Below are 17869 nucleotides of genomic sequence, written 5' to 3'. Positions count from 1 at the left end.
TGCAATGAGCGAATGTACAATTATTTCTTATCCATGACATTCTTTTATTTAAAACGTTAGTCTTCCTACCCACTATTTCAAGTTCCATTGTGTACCACTGAGTGGCAATAGTGCACAGACTATGACACAAATAAACACAAATACTTTCAAATGGATGAAAACAAGAATACCCAAAGAACCGAATAAAATAAACTCAAAAGAATACCTTTAAAGAAAATAAGGTTTGAGCTTTAACATAAACCACAGAAATTAAGCGCAGAGCTCAAGGGCAGAGTTACCAGCCGCTAAAGAGATTTCAGTGTGGGGAGAGGAGAAACGAAAACATTGCTGGTCTCAATACCCTTCACTCCTCCTCCTCCTCCTCCTCCTCCTCCTTCTCCTCAACTCACATCTGCCGCTGTGAGATGGGGAACCGATGCAGAAGTCTGAAGTCGTTTGTCGAGGGACAACTTTAAGAGGAATCAAGAAAGTTTTTTAACTTTTCTCATTGAGTTGCTGCTGTTCTCTCTCTGTATCTCCAGGGGAGGTGCAGTGGGGAGGCAGTCGGAGGGGATAATGCCCTCGGGCTGGTGCAGGCAGGTACTGGGAATACTTTCCTCTTTCCTGGTGGCGGGCTGTGCAATGCAGAGCATCTATGCACAGGAGCGGGCTGTGGGATCCTCCTGCTACGGAGGATTTGACCTCTTCTTTGTTCTGGACAAGTAAGCGTGATGCCCTCTTTCCTTTGCTTCTTGTGCTGCAGAGTGGTTGCTTTAGAGTCTAGAATGTGGTGTTGGTGTAAACATCACAGACACGTGGCTGCAAACCTCTTCCAAGTTGGGGTTGGGAAAGCCATCAGTGTTTGTTGGGGCCAAGAGAGAGTAGATACATGCATAAAAAAGAGTTTGCATATGTGTGTGTCTGTGTTCGTCTGGGTGTGTGTGTGGGTGTGTGTGTGTGTGTGTGTGTGTGTGTGTGTGTGTGTGTGTGTGTGTGTGTGTGTGTGTGTGTGCGTGTGCGTGTGCGTGTGCGTGTGTGTGTGTGTGTGTGTGTGTGTGCATATATATCTATATCTATATCTATATCTATATCTATATATATATATATATATAAAAGTATATTCAATGTTAATTTGAATAAGTGTATTTATTAGAATATTATAACTGTCAGATCAGAAGATGCATCTTACAGGGGGTCATGGGGGTGACTTGACGTCAGTATGCTTACAAATGATAGCTTCATGCTTATGAATAATAGATTCATGCTTATAAATAGCTTGATGGAGGTGGGTTCATGCTATAAATGATAGCTTCATGCAAATAAATGATAGCTTGATGTTTATGAATGATAGCTTCATGCTTATCAATTATATATTCATGCTTATGAACGATAGTTTGATTCTTATTAATGATAGCTTCATGGTTATAGATTATATCTTCATGCTTATGAATAATAGTTTGATGCTTATTAATGATAACTTCATGCTTATAAATGATTGATAGCTAAGTTTAATGCTTTTCAATGATATTAATTTCATGCTTATATATAATAGCTTCATGCATATGAATTATAGCTTTATCCATGTAAATGATAGCTTCATGCTTATCAATGATAGCCTCAAGCTAATGATAGCTTCATGATTATAAATGGTCTAAAATTCTTAGGGTTATGGTTGTTGCTAGTCTAAAAGGGAATGCTCCTAAGTATTTAATAGATGAGTCTTATGACGCCACGTAGAGCTTGCAGTGGGCTCTGTGGAAGGATGGAAACCATACTTGCTGGTCCGCTGCTGAACAGAACTGAATCACAGTTTTTTGTTTGTTCAATAATGAAGCTGCTGCTTCAGCATTCGAGAAACACATGTTGTTTGTTTTTCCACTTTCAGTCATGAGCAGTACTTCAATTCGGAACTCAAGAGCTTAAGATCAAAGCTTTCTTTGGCTTTTGACACAGGGATTTTATTTCATCAATGTAAAATTTGCTATTTGGCACAGCTCGAATACTAACTGACAGTCACAATCAGTGCCCTTTGTGAATGTTGGAACTCTGAATATCATCAGTTTTGGCACCTCTTGTTTATCAACAATTCGGCACAGCTTGTGTAGCAACTGACCGTCAGAAGCAGGGCTATTTGTGACATCACTACATCTCGTTGTTGATGGATTCTCCAGGCAGAAACCTGCTGTCTGAATCACCTTTTTATTATCTGAGCTCAAAGCAAGAGACAGCTGTAAACGTTGTTGAAAGAAAAATGCTTTGTATGTTAACCCTGTATGGGTTTCCATTCTAAAATACACCAGATTATTGTCTGAATAAAATAAATCTACCTTCTACCTACAAACTAAATACCCTACCCCCCCCCCCCCCCTCCTTTATACTTATCTTACGTTATCATGACTTAACCTTCCCTAGCATTTTGTTTTACTTGCTTTTCTGAAGCACTCCATAGGGCTTTGTTCTTTGTGGAATCCTAACTATTAAAGTTAATCTGAACTATTACTCTAAATCCAAACTGTAACTCTCGACCTTAACCATTAGTCTCAATCTAAACCATTACTCTCGATCTTAATCAGTACTCTTAATCTTATGTATCACTCTTAATCCAAACAATTATTCTTGAACGATAACAATAAGTGTCTCAGAAACCGTTTCTCCATCGGAGCCAGACGCTCCAGAGAGAGGAGCTCTTGGCTCTCTGTGTCTTCTGGGAAGTCGTCTGGTAGTAGGAATGGAAACACAAGGAGAGAGCCGAAACAGAACCCCAGAACAATGTGCAGATGTTTACCTGGAGAGACTGAGAATTTGTTCAGTCTACATATCTGGCTGCATGAACGGTGATTACTCAAAGCAAAATCACAACAATGCTTTAATCAACCATTCATTCCTTCTGTGATGTCATCCTATAGAGTTCCATAGGGACAGGATATGTTTTTCGGCTTTCGATTTTGATTTTGTTTGGATCATAAGCAGAGCGCAATGCCACTGTATTAAATCTAGCATCGTTCTGTCAACACTGAGTGGTGTACTTAACTTCATGAGCATTTTCCCAAAGGTTTAAAGAGGTCGTCAATGAATAAATTTGCCTTGTCCTCCCAGGTCTGGCAGTGTGCAGCACCACTGGAATGAGATCTATTACTTTGTGGACCATTTGGCTCACAAGTTCATCAGGTCGGTTTGATTAACTACAAGATAACAAACAAATAAAGATTTAAAAAGAAGATTGAATACCACTTGTACCTATCAACATATTAACATGAGAGATCCATTCTCTACTGTGTGTCCCGTGATTTATATATTCAAATGGTGGATGTGTTTTCTTGTTAGTCCTCAGCTTCGGATGTCCTTCATTGTTTTCTCAAAAGAAGGAAGGACTGTGATGGAACTAACTGAAGACAGGCAAGAAAATAAATAAACAGGAATCAAAACAAAACCCCTTCCGTTGCCCGACTGCTTACTCAAGGTCGTCCTGCTGCCTGTGGTCTTGTGTGTGTGAGCTGCAGGGAGAGGATAGGCCACGGACTGGAGCAGCTGCGCATGGTCCAGCCAGGAGGAGACACTGCCATGCACAAAGGTTTTGAACGGGTAAGCGCTTCAGTCAGATTTTGGATTTTGTCGTTTTTTTTTTTCACTTCTAATACTTCTCTGTCCTGTACGTGTGCTGCGGTGACACCCATCAAAGTCAACATCTGTGATGAATCAAATATGTCTTGTTTTATGTAGCGAGTCATTAGGATGATGGTGTGTCTCATGCCAATATAAGGGTGTATTTAACTTCATTGGTGTTGAAGGAAACCTTTGTGTGATTTTACCTTCAGGCCAGTGAACAGATCTACTATGCAACAGGGGATGGTGAGAATAATACATCTACCAGTTTCTTGATGTCTGGGACACACATGCATCAGCTGTTTTAAGTTTGATAAACGCGAGTGGCTCTTTAGGATCACTCTAGTGCTGTTCATGGCATTCAACCACTAAGCCAACCCGGTATCACGCGATTTCGTGCTCATGCGCACAAATGTTATTAATCTATTGAATCGTGTCCCAGATTACGATTGTCCGACTTTTTTAGTGCTACACAGAACGAAATGTAAACCAATGCATTCTGAATGGGAGCGTTCCCCGACAATTGACGTGCTCCACAAAACGAAACAAGAGAGAGAAAGAGAGAAAGGGAGGGACAGAGAGAGAGAGAGAGAGAGAGAGAGAGAGAGAGAGAGAGAGAGAGAGAGAGAGAGAGAGAGAAGCTTCAGAAGGGGTGAGCGCAGATAGTACAGTGCACCCTCTAGTTATATATCTGTATATATTATTATCTAGTTATATATATGTCAACATTTCTGATTTGTAAGCAGACCTCCTCAAAAACGACGTTAAATGTCGGGGAACGCTCCCATTCAGAATGCATTGGTTTACATTTCGTTCTGTGCAGCACTAAAAAAAGTCTGACAATCGTGATCTGGGACACGATGCGCACAGATTAACGTTTGTGCGCATGAGCACGAAATCGCGTGATACCGGGTTACTAAACCGACATGTCTCCACGTTTCCTCCAGGTCACTAACATGACGGTTGTGCTTCCTCCTGGCCATTAACATGTGTTTCTTCGAGGTTATAAACATGTTACTAACATGACTGCTGCGCTTTCTCCAGGGTACTCACATGTGACTAACGTGTGCTGGGCATCCTCCTGGTTACTAATATTAGCTTCTTCCAGGTTACTAACATGTGACTGCCATGTCTGCCTCCCTTCCCCCAGGCCACTATGATGTGACTGACATGTCTGCTGCCCTTCCTTCAGGTCAATAACATGTGACTAACATGTCTGCCGCGCTTCCTTCAGGTCAATAACATGTGACTAACATGTCTGCCGCCCTTCAATAACATGTGGCTACAATGTCGGCTGCACATCCTCCACGTCAGTAACATGTGACGCACATGACATGCTGCGCTTCCTCCAAGTCACTAACATGTGACTAACATGTCTGCCGCGCTTCCCCCCGAAGGTTACCGGACCGCCAGCGTCATCATCGCGCTGACCGACGGCGAGCTCCGAGAGGATCAGTTTGACCTGGCCGAGAGAGAGGTAGGAATGTTGTTCACTCACTTTAGGGGTCACACGAGGCAGCCATAATATATCGTAAAGGGAGGAAGATCAAACCGCCACAATACAGTATTACAGTGGAGAATGATATAAACACGCCAACGTGTCAGCTTTTAACTTCTTATTCGAACGTGTGTTATATAGTAGCCATTTATCATCGTTGTGTGTTTCGTCTCTGACGTCGTTGTGTTCTTTCAGGCCAGCAGAGCACGCCAGCTGGGTGCAACGGTCTACTGTGTGGGAGTGAAGGACTTTAATGAAACACAGGTAAACCCATCAACCCATCGCCTCACAACCCATCACCTCACAACCCATCACCTCACAACCCATCGCCTCACAACCCATCGCCTCACAACCCATCGCCTCACAACCCATCACCTCACAACCCATCACCTCACAACCCATCGCCTCACAACCCATCGCCTCACAACCCATCACCTCACAACCCATCGCCTCACAACCCATCGCCTCACAACCCATCGCCTCACAACCCATCAAAGGGGGACCAATCACGTACAGTCTGTTCACGTTGCACTGCAAACGTTCCCTTCCAGCTGTGGACGATAGCCGACGGGAAGGATCACGTCTTCCCAGTCAACGACGGCTTTCAGGCATTACCAGGAATCATCGACTCAGTAAGACTCGGCTGGACTCTTCATGAACTGTACTTCGGAAGCCGGTTCTATTGTTTTAAGCATTAACACTCGGGTCGTGTTCCATTATTCCCTCAAGATCCTGAAGAGATCATGCATCGAAATCCTGGCCGTAGAGCCATCCAGCGTCTGTCAAGGAGGTAGTGGGAGCCATTACACTGAGGAATAAGTCCTAGCTAATTTGATTATTGATTGCTGTTTTTATTGACTCATTTCTGTACTTATTTATTCATATTTTAACCATCTACTTCATGTTTTATTTTTTAACCTAACAATTTTCCTGAGTAATTATGTTGGTTTATCATTTGTTTTGTTTAGTTCATATTGAATCTGGACCTGTAAGAACTTTTGTAATTTTTGATGTGTGGCTGCATTTCTTTTTACTATTTGTGTAAAAAAAAAAGTAAACCTGAACTTGAGCTTGAACTTGTTCCTCCAAACACATTTTGAACTGTGGTACAACGTGCACGACCCCGCGCCGCCTGACGCCCCCTGTTTGTGCCCAATAGAGTCCTTCCAGGTGGTCGTCAAGGGCAACGGCTTCCTGCACGCCCGGGACGTACGGAAGGTCCTCTGCAGCTTCCGCATCAACGACACGCTGACACTGAGTGAGTGGAACCGCTCAAAGGATCCGCTCTTTAGAACCAGGCTCATCAGGCTTAATCATCCAGCTGGTTGATTAAAGCTCTTGAGTAAAGCAGTATAATATATATGGATGTTGGATGTCATCAAAACGAGTTTGAACAACAAGGACCTGCCAAAATTCACAACTACTACCAGACCAAATCTGAATAAATTAATCGAATATGCTTCTTGCATCAAAAAAACTGGATTTTGCCTTCTTTTTAATCTAGTTTTAATCACATCCTGTTGTCCGTTCAAAGCTGCCCAGTCTTTTGTTTTGTTTTGTTTTGAGTGAAACCACGGAGCAGTTCTGATGAGTTAGCAGAAAAACTGCCCAACATCACAAGGAGAGGACCGGGAGCTTAGTTTGGAGTCTGCTTCGTATTTGCTCTGTTTTGAAGAGACTCCAGTGGGAGTGGCCCGGCGGCACCACCATATTTGAACAGTTGGCAGTGAAGCGTAGACGTTATGCTGAGAGGGCAGTTTAATAGTCAGGGAATATAACCCCCTTTTGCAATTGTACCCTTCTTCTTATGCCAGGGGATGGAATAGGCATTAGTCTGGAGTGTTCCCACTGGAACTTTAGAAACTACACCCTGATATACTGACCGAGGCATAAACAGTTGAAGAACTGCCATGGGGTGAGCGTCAACAAAACACTGGCTGACAAACACTGGCATCACAGCCAATGGAGTGAAGTGAACGGAGTCCATCAGTGGTTACGTAACATTTCACTCTGAAATCATTTGATTTGGTTTGTTTTGGTTTAGAAGAATGTTGAGGAGACAAGGGAGGGCTGAGGTCCTTCAGAGGCTCATAAGGTTATAAATCCAGCATCCCTCCTTCCCCCTGCCCCCTTAAAGAATCCTCCCAGCTCCCCTCAGCTGCTACATCACTCAGAGCTCCTCACTGCTCAGACAGCAGAACGATAGCAAGCTGTGAATCCATCGTACATCTTGATAATTGGATGCTGCCACTGGCGATGCCAATAATGGGAGTATTTTTAAAAGGCTTGAAGTGGCTAATAGACATCACACCTGGTGGAAAAATAGAGTCCCTTCAAACGGTATTGGATGATAATATTATATGATATACATGAATATATATATATGAATATATACATTATTTTTTTTTTCTTTATTTCAAGGCTAGCCCCTTGAGATGTACAATCTCATTTTCGAGGGGGTCCTTACAAATAATGACAAACAATACAAACATAAAAAAATGCAAATGCTAAACATAATACCAAACATACAAGCACAAGGACACACACACCCACCCACACACGCATACACACTCCAACAATGCTGCCATGGGTAACAGAGTTGTTTGATAATGTTTCCATTCCACAGTGAAGAGACCGTTGGTGGTCAGAGACACGTATCTACTGTGTCCAGCTCCTGTTTTAGAAGAAGAGGGGTCGTAAGTCACTGAGTTAATTCTATTTAAACATCAATTCAAGTCAATGTGATGAATTCAGCATGCAGCATTGTGTTAAAACTCCAGATGTTGCATTTACACTCCAGATGTTGGATTAACACTCCAGAGCTTGTGTTTACACTCCAGATGTTGTGATTGCACTCCATATATGTTGTGTTTACACTTAAGATGGTGTGTTTAGATTGTTGATGTTTTCTTTTGAATATTATTACAATTTTTCTTCTATTTGTAATTGCTTGTTGGTATGTGTATGAATGCTGCGTCAGGAATGATACTCACTTTCGCTGTACTCCGTTCTATTCTTTTTGCCCTCAATAGGTTGTGTTTACAATCCAGATGCTTGTGTCAATGCACTTCCCCGTGTTATATTTGATGAAACGGTTTCACTAAAAGCTGACAAGGAACTGAATGTTGGATATCGTAGCCTAAAATAAGGACCAGCTACTTTTTCACTCAAAGCAGCATGTGTGTTATATTTAATGACACTGGTTTCACTTAAAGCTCACATGGAACTGAATGTTGGATCTCAGGGGCTAAATTAAGGACCAGCTACATGTAGCCTTATAACAAATAATCACATGTAGCGAAACGGTAACCATCAGACCATCAAAGAGGTAATAAGATGCTAGAATGACAATAGACATAGTTGCTAGAATGACAATCCATGAGGTCATAGTAGCTCGAATGAAAAACAATGAGGTCACAGTAGCTTGAATGACAAACGATGAGTTCATAGTAGCTTTAATGACTATCAATGAGGTCATAGTAACTATTCCGAATCATTGATTTTCATAATTCAGCATCAAACCCTGGTCCCAATTCTTATAGCCGATGTAATATATAAATGTGTGACCTTTGACCTTTGTCAGGACTGCTACTCTACATGTCAGCATGAACAACGGCCTGAGCTTCATCTCCAGCGCCGTGACAACCACTGCAGTAAGCTGCGTAAGTCGATCTCCTTACACACAAGTTACACTGGCTTTGTAAAGAGGTCTACTCTGTGACACTACAACAACAACAACAACAACAACAAACAACAGCACACTAGGAGTTAAACATACAAGCTGTGTAAGTGGTCGAGCCAATTTTATTTATATAGGCCATTTCGTACATGAGGCGGACTCGATGTGTTTCACATAAAAACATGTCATACAATAAAATAAAAGTAAAAGAGTCCATAAAATACATTTAACAACTGGATTTAAAAGAATCAATAAAATACACATGAAAACAGGATTATAAAGAATGAATGGAGGACAATTCTGGGAAAACAACAAGGCCTACTCTGTGAAACAACAAACACTAGTGACAAATACAAGCTGTGTAAGTAAGACATACTCCCTGGAGCTACAACAACATCCATACATGCTAGATATGTTAGTAGACCTAGGGGTATACCACAAACCTGGCTGAACATATCCAGGCTTTCTTGGGAAAACCTGGCTCGACAGAGCCGCAACTCGCAATCAGAGTTAAATGGTACCACGAAGCTCACTTTAGATTCAATTAGTTGAACCAGGTTTTCCGCTTTAGGTTCAGTGCGCGTTCACTTGAAAGGGGGCGTTTTTTGCGTCATTTTTCTCACCTTTACGATAGATCAAGCAGTCTATATGCGTATAAGTGAAAAGATTCTGCATATTGTCTATAAAATAACTATGCCAAATGCAGAATTGTTCGCCATTAATCCAAATAGAATGATGATGATTTAAAAATGCATAAGCAACGTCCATCCTGCCTTATTCTATCATTTAGGGAATTCACTTTAAATAGCCTACACCCTATGTAAGAAATGTATCGCATGTTTTCAACCGCTGAGAGGTAGCGGCTGTAGCGTAGTGGATTAGTATAAGACCCGAACGCCAGCGACCGGGGTTCAAATTCGCAAATTCGCTTCGTGGTACAGGCCCCTACTCTGTGAAACTACAACATTGGATCAACTTCACACGGATTCCCAATGGGGCAGATTAAGGTCAATAAAAACGAATCCAATCTGTCCTCAAGTGATTCTTTCCAACAGATGTAATTCATTCACATATTTTGGAGACAGTCCAAAGGAAAGCTAATGTGAACAACATGTTGTCCCATTGATAATTAGGATGATTATGAGTTTGGTTATCTTAACGCTGAAATCCATTCTAAGTGTATATGATGTGTAGATGGAAAATATCCTCAGCCTGGTAAATTCATTAATTTTATCATCATATACATACTTTCATGTTTCCATGATACTCTCATGACAACATTTAGGGTTGATCATTGCTGTGCTAAAATGTAGGTGCCATAAAAATTGATAAAGTAACCCCATATCAAAAAGCTTCTCAGTTCAGTGAAATGATTCCACTGTGTATCTCCTGTCTCCTGTCTAGTCTGATGGGACCTTCATAGCCATCGCTCTGCTGATCCTGATGCTGCTACTCATCCTGGCACTACTCTGGTGGTTCTGGCCTCTGTGCTGCACCGTGGTAAGTCAGCCATCTTGTGTTTTCTCTGCTGTCGAGTCACAGAACTAGAACAAAAAATATCTATTTATTTTTTGGCAAAATTGCCAGCAGATCATGATTTGTTATTAGTTTAGAAGATATTAGAAATTTATAATTGAATTGACATGAGGTGAAATGGAAAATCAAAACATTCTTCAGGGTTGCACTCAAGGTTTTTGGCTGAGGTTACCTGTATCATAAATATAGGAGATTAAATGATGTGTATATAGGACAGCAGTTTGTTTATCCTGATGCTGCTGTCCACAGATCCTCCACGACCCCCCCCCTCCGGTGATGGAGTACAGCTCTGTGAGTCGCTCCTCTTAGATGGTCCTCTCTGGAGGGTAGAGATGCTGGGTTGGACACATTTTTAACAATTCATGGAAATGTTCTGAATTTGTGTTTCAATAAACACAATTGCTTCTGATTTTCAGATCAGAAGCAATGTAATAATAATAACTTTCAGAAAAAAGTTAACGAAAAGATCATCATGATATCATAATGGGAAATATAGTATAACAACTATGAGCTGTAATTAAAGTGAACTATCATAATTGGAAATTTGGCATAACAAAAGTTGTCTGACACATAAACACACGTACTCCGTATACTCCTGTTTAGTATTCCGGCTGATAGAGCTGATATGCAGCATTAGCATGTCAAGTATTTCGTCAATACGATAAGTTGTTTTCTCTCGTTAAGGATGAAGATGACGAAGGATACCCAAAGAAGAGATGGCCCACCGTGGACGCCTCGTACTATGGGGGGCGAGGAGTGGGAGGCATCAAAAGGATGGAAGTAGGTCATACAGATGTTATATTAAATATCGGTTGCATTTACATTACAATTGGTCCATTTTTGCTACCGCACTCTAGTTTAGATGAACCGCGAGGAGCAGAGGTTGTCTTCATCAGAGACCGTTCCAACCTATTGCAGGATTTATCGGCTGATAAGGAGTCCTTGTGAGGGAAGTGGAGTTAATCCAACAGGGAGAGACACGCAGGAATTTAAGGAGGTCAGGCTCAAAGCTAGGAAGAACTACCAGTGGAAAAAGTATCAGCAATAACTTAAAGAGAATTAAATTAGAAGCAAAGGATGAAATGTCCCCACTCTGAATGTCTAAGTGAAGATCCTGACCGTGACAGTCACAGTCGATTAGGTTACCGAGAAGCCTCTTGTGTTCAGCTCCAACTGAAATCAACAGAGATACAAAAGATTTCCTTTTCTTTTCTTTTTTTAAAACCAGATGGCTTGGGTTGTTAGGAAGAGTTTATGGTGATGTGGTGGAGTCGGCTTTCACTTAAACAGGCCTATTAAAAAGACTGCAACTTGTTTCTGAAATAAGGCCTGTTATATAAGAAATAATATTAGACTCAGTTAAAAGTTTAGTCAATGTTGTGAACTAATAATGTCTTTAACATCGTTCATTCAAGGTTTTGACAAAAATAGTATGACTGAAACAAAAAGCTGGCTAATGAAAAATCCCAGCGTGCCTATGTGAATATGAATAACGTCAATGTCTGCCAGATGTTCAGTAAACCAACTTCTATCCTCATGTCCAGGTGTACTGGGGGGACAAGGGGTCCACCGAGGAGGGGGCTAAGCTAGAGAAGGCCAAGAACGCTCGCGTGGTGATGCCTGAACAAGACTTTGACTTTCCTCCTCCACGGACCTTCAACAACGGCGTGCGCAGACCCGTCCGTCCTCAGAAATGGTATTCACCCATCAAGGTAAACATGTGGTCTTTATGTCAATTATGAAAGGATGCTCTAAGTGGCGTCATCATTTTTGGTCAGGCCATTTTTGGCCTGTTGAGACGTAAAAGGGTCCTTATTTTATAACCAGGTGTGAGGTTGGTCATTGCAAACAACTTGAAAACTATTTCCACTTGTGACAACAGAAATGGGAGTTCCCCCCCGAGAATGATGATGAATACATTACCAGGTTTCACGGTACACCAAATGGGTGACTGTGGAGTGGTCTGTACAAACACAACACACGCCAACTTGTGATGTCAGAAACATGTGAAACGGCTTAACGATTAAAGTGTCACTTTATTAGGTACACCCAAAATAGCCAGGCTGCAACCCAGCACATAAATCACAAACGGCCAAATTCTGTCTTCATCTGTTGTTCGATCAAAACGAGATCCAAGAGCCTGATGATTGGTGCCAGACATATGAGGCCTGCAGTCTCAAAAACTGCTGACCTGTAGAGCTTTTCACACACCACAGTCCTTCTCCTGGAGTTTACAGATAGTGATCAGAGAATACCAAACAAAAGTCAAGGCAAAAGCAGTTCTGTGGATTTTCAGTCTGACCGGAAAGAACAAAGCTGCCCATGCGACCAATCTCTGCTTTGGTTGTTTGACCTTAACGATTGGACTCCTGTCAGCCAAGAACAGAAAAATTAAATAAGAAATAACCTAATGCGCATGCAACAGTGTGCACCAGGGTGTCGTAGCTGAATATGATGGATTGTTCCACTATATATAGATGACTTCATAGTAGGCCTACTCGTGCCCAGACATACATAGACATACTTGTACATAGACCTAAACAACTCCTGCATAACATCTCAATCTAATAGAGGCTCTTTCAAATTGGTTGGTCTGTTGTACGCAGTGTATTTTATGCAGTCTGTTTAAAACTCTGTTTTATAGTGTAGTTTACGAAGTTGCCATTGATTGTATATAAGTGTGGTGAAAACATTCATACCATACTTACATAAACCATAAATACCACACATAAAGTATAAACCATAAAAACAATACTTCTATAAACCAAACACAATAGGTCCACTTCTCGCAGTTTTTTTTTTAAGTGTTTCTGCTTCTCATGTTCCTGTGTTCAAGGACACACTAAATAAAATCGGTCCAAAACACGCTAGTCAGCTGTATTAGGTTCATAACACAAGAGTCAGCTGTAGAGGCCAATGAAAACCAGACGTGAATTGTATGGAGCTGACCTCCGACGCATTAAATCTGGCATGATTACAACCAAATATTTTCCTCTCGGAATTCGTGCTTCTCTCTTATGTAATCTGTTTCTATGGGACACGTCTCTCTCTGAGCAGTACCGACCAGATACAGACCCATGGCATTGTGTAACACTACCAAGGAGTAAACAGTACAGTGGAGAAGCACTACAAGCTGCAATGAAGTCAAGCTCATGTATCCCATATGCTGTATTGTTAGTTTGGTTTCCAACCCTTACATAAAATGGAAAGGTTTTTGGAACCGGATGATCATTTGGGTCTGGTTTTGTTTCCTGGCTAGGGTAAGCTGGACGCGCTGGGCCATCTGCTTAGGAAGAGCTACGCCCGGGTCTCTGTGATGCGACCGCACCCAGGGGACAAGGTGAGGAATTCACGTGTTTAACAGGTAACGAGAAACTCCACCCAACAACAGCTGACCACCAACAACAGGGCTGACCAGTCTCAGGTCGGTGTGTCTTGGTGTGTGCTGGCACGTGTTGGTGCATGTTGGTGTGTGTTTTTCATCCATCCAAGCAAGCAAGAAATAGCTGATAACCTTTCAAACTTTGGGGGGGCAGAATACCCTTAATTCACAATTTTGGAAGCAATAGCAATAGCCGCCATGTGGAAGCTCCACAGTACCTTCATAGGAATAATATTCATCTGGGAATAGTTGACATACAACGAGCTGCAATGCAAAAGCCATAAAAAAAAAAAATAGATTTATAATCCCTGATAAGTATTATCTTGGCTGTTAGAGGAAATTTACGGCAATTGTGATAAAGATAAAACATCTTTGAAATGCAACACAGAAGCAAAATGATACTACATCAAACACTCGCTGGCTGCAGAATTCTTTTATATCATCAACTTCTACGGAAAGAAGGTGATACATCTGCAACCTAAGCCTTAGAATCAGCAAAAAAACAGTAAACGTCTAACTTAATAAATGTACTAACTAAGCACAGATCACTAGGCTTCAACCAATCAGAGAAAGAGAAGAGTGAGGAGGAGAGAGGAAGTCAAAGTATGATGCAGCTTCTCATTATTTAGCATGGATTAATCCCATTCCAGGGTTTTAAAAAAGGCCTTTTTGTCTGTAAAAGCCATCAGGAGTAGCTGTCTACCCCCCAGCTCCATCCAGCTTCACCAGGGCCAGCTTGGCAGGCACCCTGCTTTCCTCCCCAACACCCACTAATAAGACTAGCCCCGGCATTTCCTCTTTCCATCTCTGGAGAACTCGGTGCTCCCACTGCCAAACAAAGGTTGCGCCACACAGAAACATAGGAATAATATTCAGCTGCCATGTTGGAGCTCCACACAGAACCTTCATATCCAGCCGCCATGTTGAAGCTCCACACAGTAACTTCATTGGGATAATATTCAGCCGCCATGTTGGAGCTCCACACAGAACATTCTTAGGAATACTATTCAGCCGCCATGTTGAAGCTACACACTACCTTCATAGGCATAATACTCAGCACACGTGTCGACTGGAGAAATCGTTATAGTCACACAAAGGGCTGCAATTCAAAAGCCGTCAAAAAAGGACGATTTGGGATCACTTATAAGCCTTATCTGGGTCTATTAGAGGACAACTGCAGGAAATTGAAGATTAATGGTGTATAAGTAAGGCCTCTTGAGCTTTGAAAAAACAACCATTTATGAAGCTGACTCTGAACTCGGTAAGAGACGATCACATGACCCTGACTGTCGTTTCTCGGAACCAATCTACAGGGCAGGTGTATCAACTTCACCCGCGGCTCCAAACCCAACGTGGGCCCTCGCTACCCCATCTACAACCACCCGTCCATGCCCATCTACACCCTGCCCCACAGCTACGCCCACGCCGCCGTCTCCAAGGGCAACGACGCCTTCTACTCCGACATGCCTCCGTCCCCCACCTCCATGCTGCCCCCGCTGCCCTCCACGCCCCCACCTTCCTCCGTCACCTCCCCCGCCTGCCCTCTGGAGGACCCTCACTCTCCTCCGCCCAACAGAGCCCTGCCTTCACCTGCGTTCCCGACAGCCACCACCCCACCACCGTCCACCCCCGCACCGCAGGAGCACTTCTTTGGCCTGGCCACGCCCCCATCGGCAACATCAGGCTTTCTGCCTCCTGCACCGCAAGGACCTCCCCCCTGCAGAGCACCGCCCCCCTCCCGCCCCCCGCCCAGACCGTCCTAGTGGTCCAGGTCAGTAGTGATGTACTAGTGGTCCAGGTCAGTAGTGTTGTACTAGTGGTCCAGGTCAGTAGTGTTGTACTAGTGGTCCAGGTCAGTAGTGATGTACTAGTGGTCCAGGTCAGTAGTGATGTACTAGTGGTCCAGGTCAGTAGTGATGTACTAGTGACCGAGGTCAGTAATGATGTACTAGTGGTCCAGGTCAGTAGTGATGTACTAGTGGTCCAGGTCAGTAGTGATGTACTAGTGACCGAGGTCAGTAATGATGTACTAGTGGTCCAGGTCAGTAGTGATGTACTAGTGGTCCAGGTCAGTAGTGATGTACTAGTGACCGAGGTCAGTAATGATGTACTAGTGGTCCAGGTCAGTAGTGATGTACTAGTGACCGAGGTCAGTAGTGATGACTAGTGGTCCAGGTCAGTAGTGATGTACTAGTGACCGAGGTCAGTAGTGATGACTAGTGACCGAGGTCAGTAGTGATGTACTAGTGGTCCAGGTCAGTAGTGATGTACTAGTGGTCCAGGTCAGTAGTGATGTACTAGTGGTCCAGGTCAGTAGTGATGTACTAGTGGTCCAGGTCAGTAGTGATGTACTAGTGGTCCAGGTCAGTAGTGATGTACTAGTGACCGAGGTCAGTAATGATGTACTAGTGGTCCAGGTCAGTAGTGATGTACTAGTGACCGAGGTCAGTAGTGATGACTAGTGGTCCAGGTCAGTAGTGATGTACTAGTGACCGAGGTCAGTAGTGAATGTACCGGTGATCGAGGTCAGTAGTGATGTACTAGTGACCGAGGTCAGTAGTGATGACTAGTGGTCCAGGTCAGTAGTGAATGTACTAGTGATCGAGGTCAGTAGTGATGACTAGTGGTCCAGGTCAGTAGTGAATGTACTAGTGATCGAGGTCAGTAGTGATGACTAGTGGTCCAGGTCAGTAGTGAATGTACTAGTGATCGAGGTCAGTAGTGATGTACTAGTGACCGAGGTCAGTAGTGATGACTAGTGGTCCAGGTCAGTAGTGAATGTACTAGTGATCGAGGTCAGTAGTGAATGTACCAGTGATCGAGGTCAGTAGTGAATGTAGTAGTTATCAAGGTCAGTAGTGAACCTCTTAGTGGACGTGGTCAGTAGTCAATGTACTAGTGATTGAGGTCAGTAGTGAAGGTCCTAGTGTTCCAGGCCAGTAGTGATCTACTTCAATAGGAAAAGAGTTAAAAGATTTGGATTATGAGACTTGAAATCTGGCCGATATTCTTTCTTTCCAGCAGCCTGAAAATAAAATACTTTTGGAAGGAAAAAATGGAAATAAAAATTGGGGGGGAAAACATTGAAATGCCAGAGGCTAATAGTGTGGTATTTTCTCTCTTTCTTCTTTTCAGAATATGAAAGGCTTGAGACATGTGTCTGTCTGGTCCTACAGATGAAGAGCAGCTTGCTTTGGGTCCTAAGAGTGAGCACAGTTTCCTAATGAACCCAAAGTAATCAAGATATTTTGTATTTTTTATATAATTCTGCAACTATTAGAATAGTTGCAATATTTGTCCTTCCCTCGAGTTGCGATCAGGTTTGCAATTTTCCAACGGTTTTCAATCTGTTAGTAATCCAGAAACTCAAATTGAAAGGGTTAGCAATTGACTTTGAATGTTTCATGAAAACCATTCCTGGCGTGTCCAAATGTTTTTATAAGTATATTATTTTTTACATGTAAACTTTGCCTGGCCGGTCCAACAGTTTTTATATGATTTTGAGTAGTTTTGGGTTGGCACACACACACACACACACACACACACACATAGACAAAATACTGCAATCCAACTGCAGTGTGCCCAGTGAACTTAAGAATGAACTGAAAAAGTGAACGCATGAATGATCTGTTAAGGTAAACATATGAATATACTATTAAAGTGAATGTATGAATGAACTGTAAAAGTGAATGTATGCATGAACTGTGAATTTATGTATGAAATGTAAAAGAATAAAACTCTTGTCTGCATATTTGTGTTAATGTTCAGCCTTTATCCTTGAGTTGTGTATTTTTGAGTCGTGCATCATGTGCTGGGGTGGTCTTTACAAATCATCGCAACGAGCAATGCATACAGAGAAACACTTTAAAGGTACAGCGTGTAAGAATCCGAAATTAATTTTCATTACTGGCCCCTTTGGCCAGTAAGTGAGCTGCAGCTTGCTGGAACTCACATTAAAAGCACTGGAGTGCAAGCTCCGTAGGTTGAAACAATAAGAATCATAAACTGAAATTGGTTATCAACATTAATGAACGTATAATTAAACGTAAAAATTTTACGGTAGGAAAGAACAGACATTTTGGCCAGGCCACCATCTGTGCTTAGACATCACCTAAAACCTTTTTTCTGGCGAAACCGCTAACCGTGGTTCAGTTATAACAGAAATCCGCTCACAAACTGCTCTACACAACGC

At 42.5% G+C, this 17869-nt stretch overlaps 1 protein-coding gene across 1 annotated transcript; it reads left to right on the top strand.

Annotated features, from left to right (window-relative positions):
- The first annotated feature begins 384 nt into the window (after positions 1 to 384).
- On the top strand, positions 385 to 17451 carry antxr1b (ANTXR cell adhesion molecule 1b). The gene is made up of 19 exons (XM_060050066.1): positions 385 to 701; positions 3076 to 3147; positions 3304 to 3375; positions 3480 to 3561; positions 3795 to 3828; positions 4980 to 5059; positions 5276 to 5344; positions 5632 to 5712; positions 5810 to 5870; positions 6240 to 6338; positions 7707 to 7776; positions 8664 to 8742; positions 10164 to 10259; positions 10545 to 10586; positions 10980 to 11075; positions 11840 to 12007; positions 13555 to 13635; positions 14991 to 15448; positions 16813 to 17451. Exons 1-18 carry the CDS (start codon positions 556 to 558, stop codon positions 15438 to 15440), a joined length of 1878 nt encoding a protein of 625 aa, XP_059906049.1. The 5' UTR covers positions 385 to 555; the 3' UTR covers positions 15441 to 15448; positions 16813 to 17451.
- Positions 17452 to 17869: the final 418 nt, after the last annotated feature.

This window comes from Gadus macrocephalus, chromosome 4, assembly GCF_031168955.1.
Source record: "Gadus macrocephalus chromosome 4, ASM3116895v1".
In the NCBI taxonomy this organism is placed as follows: Eukaryota; Metazoa; Chordata; class Actinopteri; order Gadiformes; family Gadidae; genus Gadus; species Gadus macrocephalus.
The sequence above is the reverse complement of the archived record's forward strand: the minus strand, read 5'-3'. Positions and strand labels throughout refer to the sequence as shown.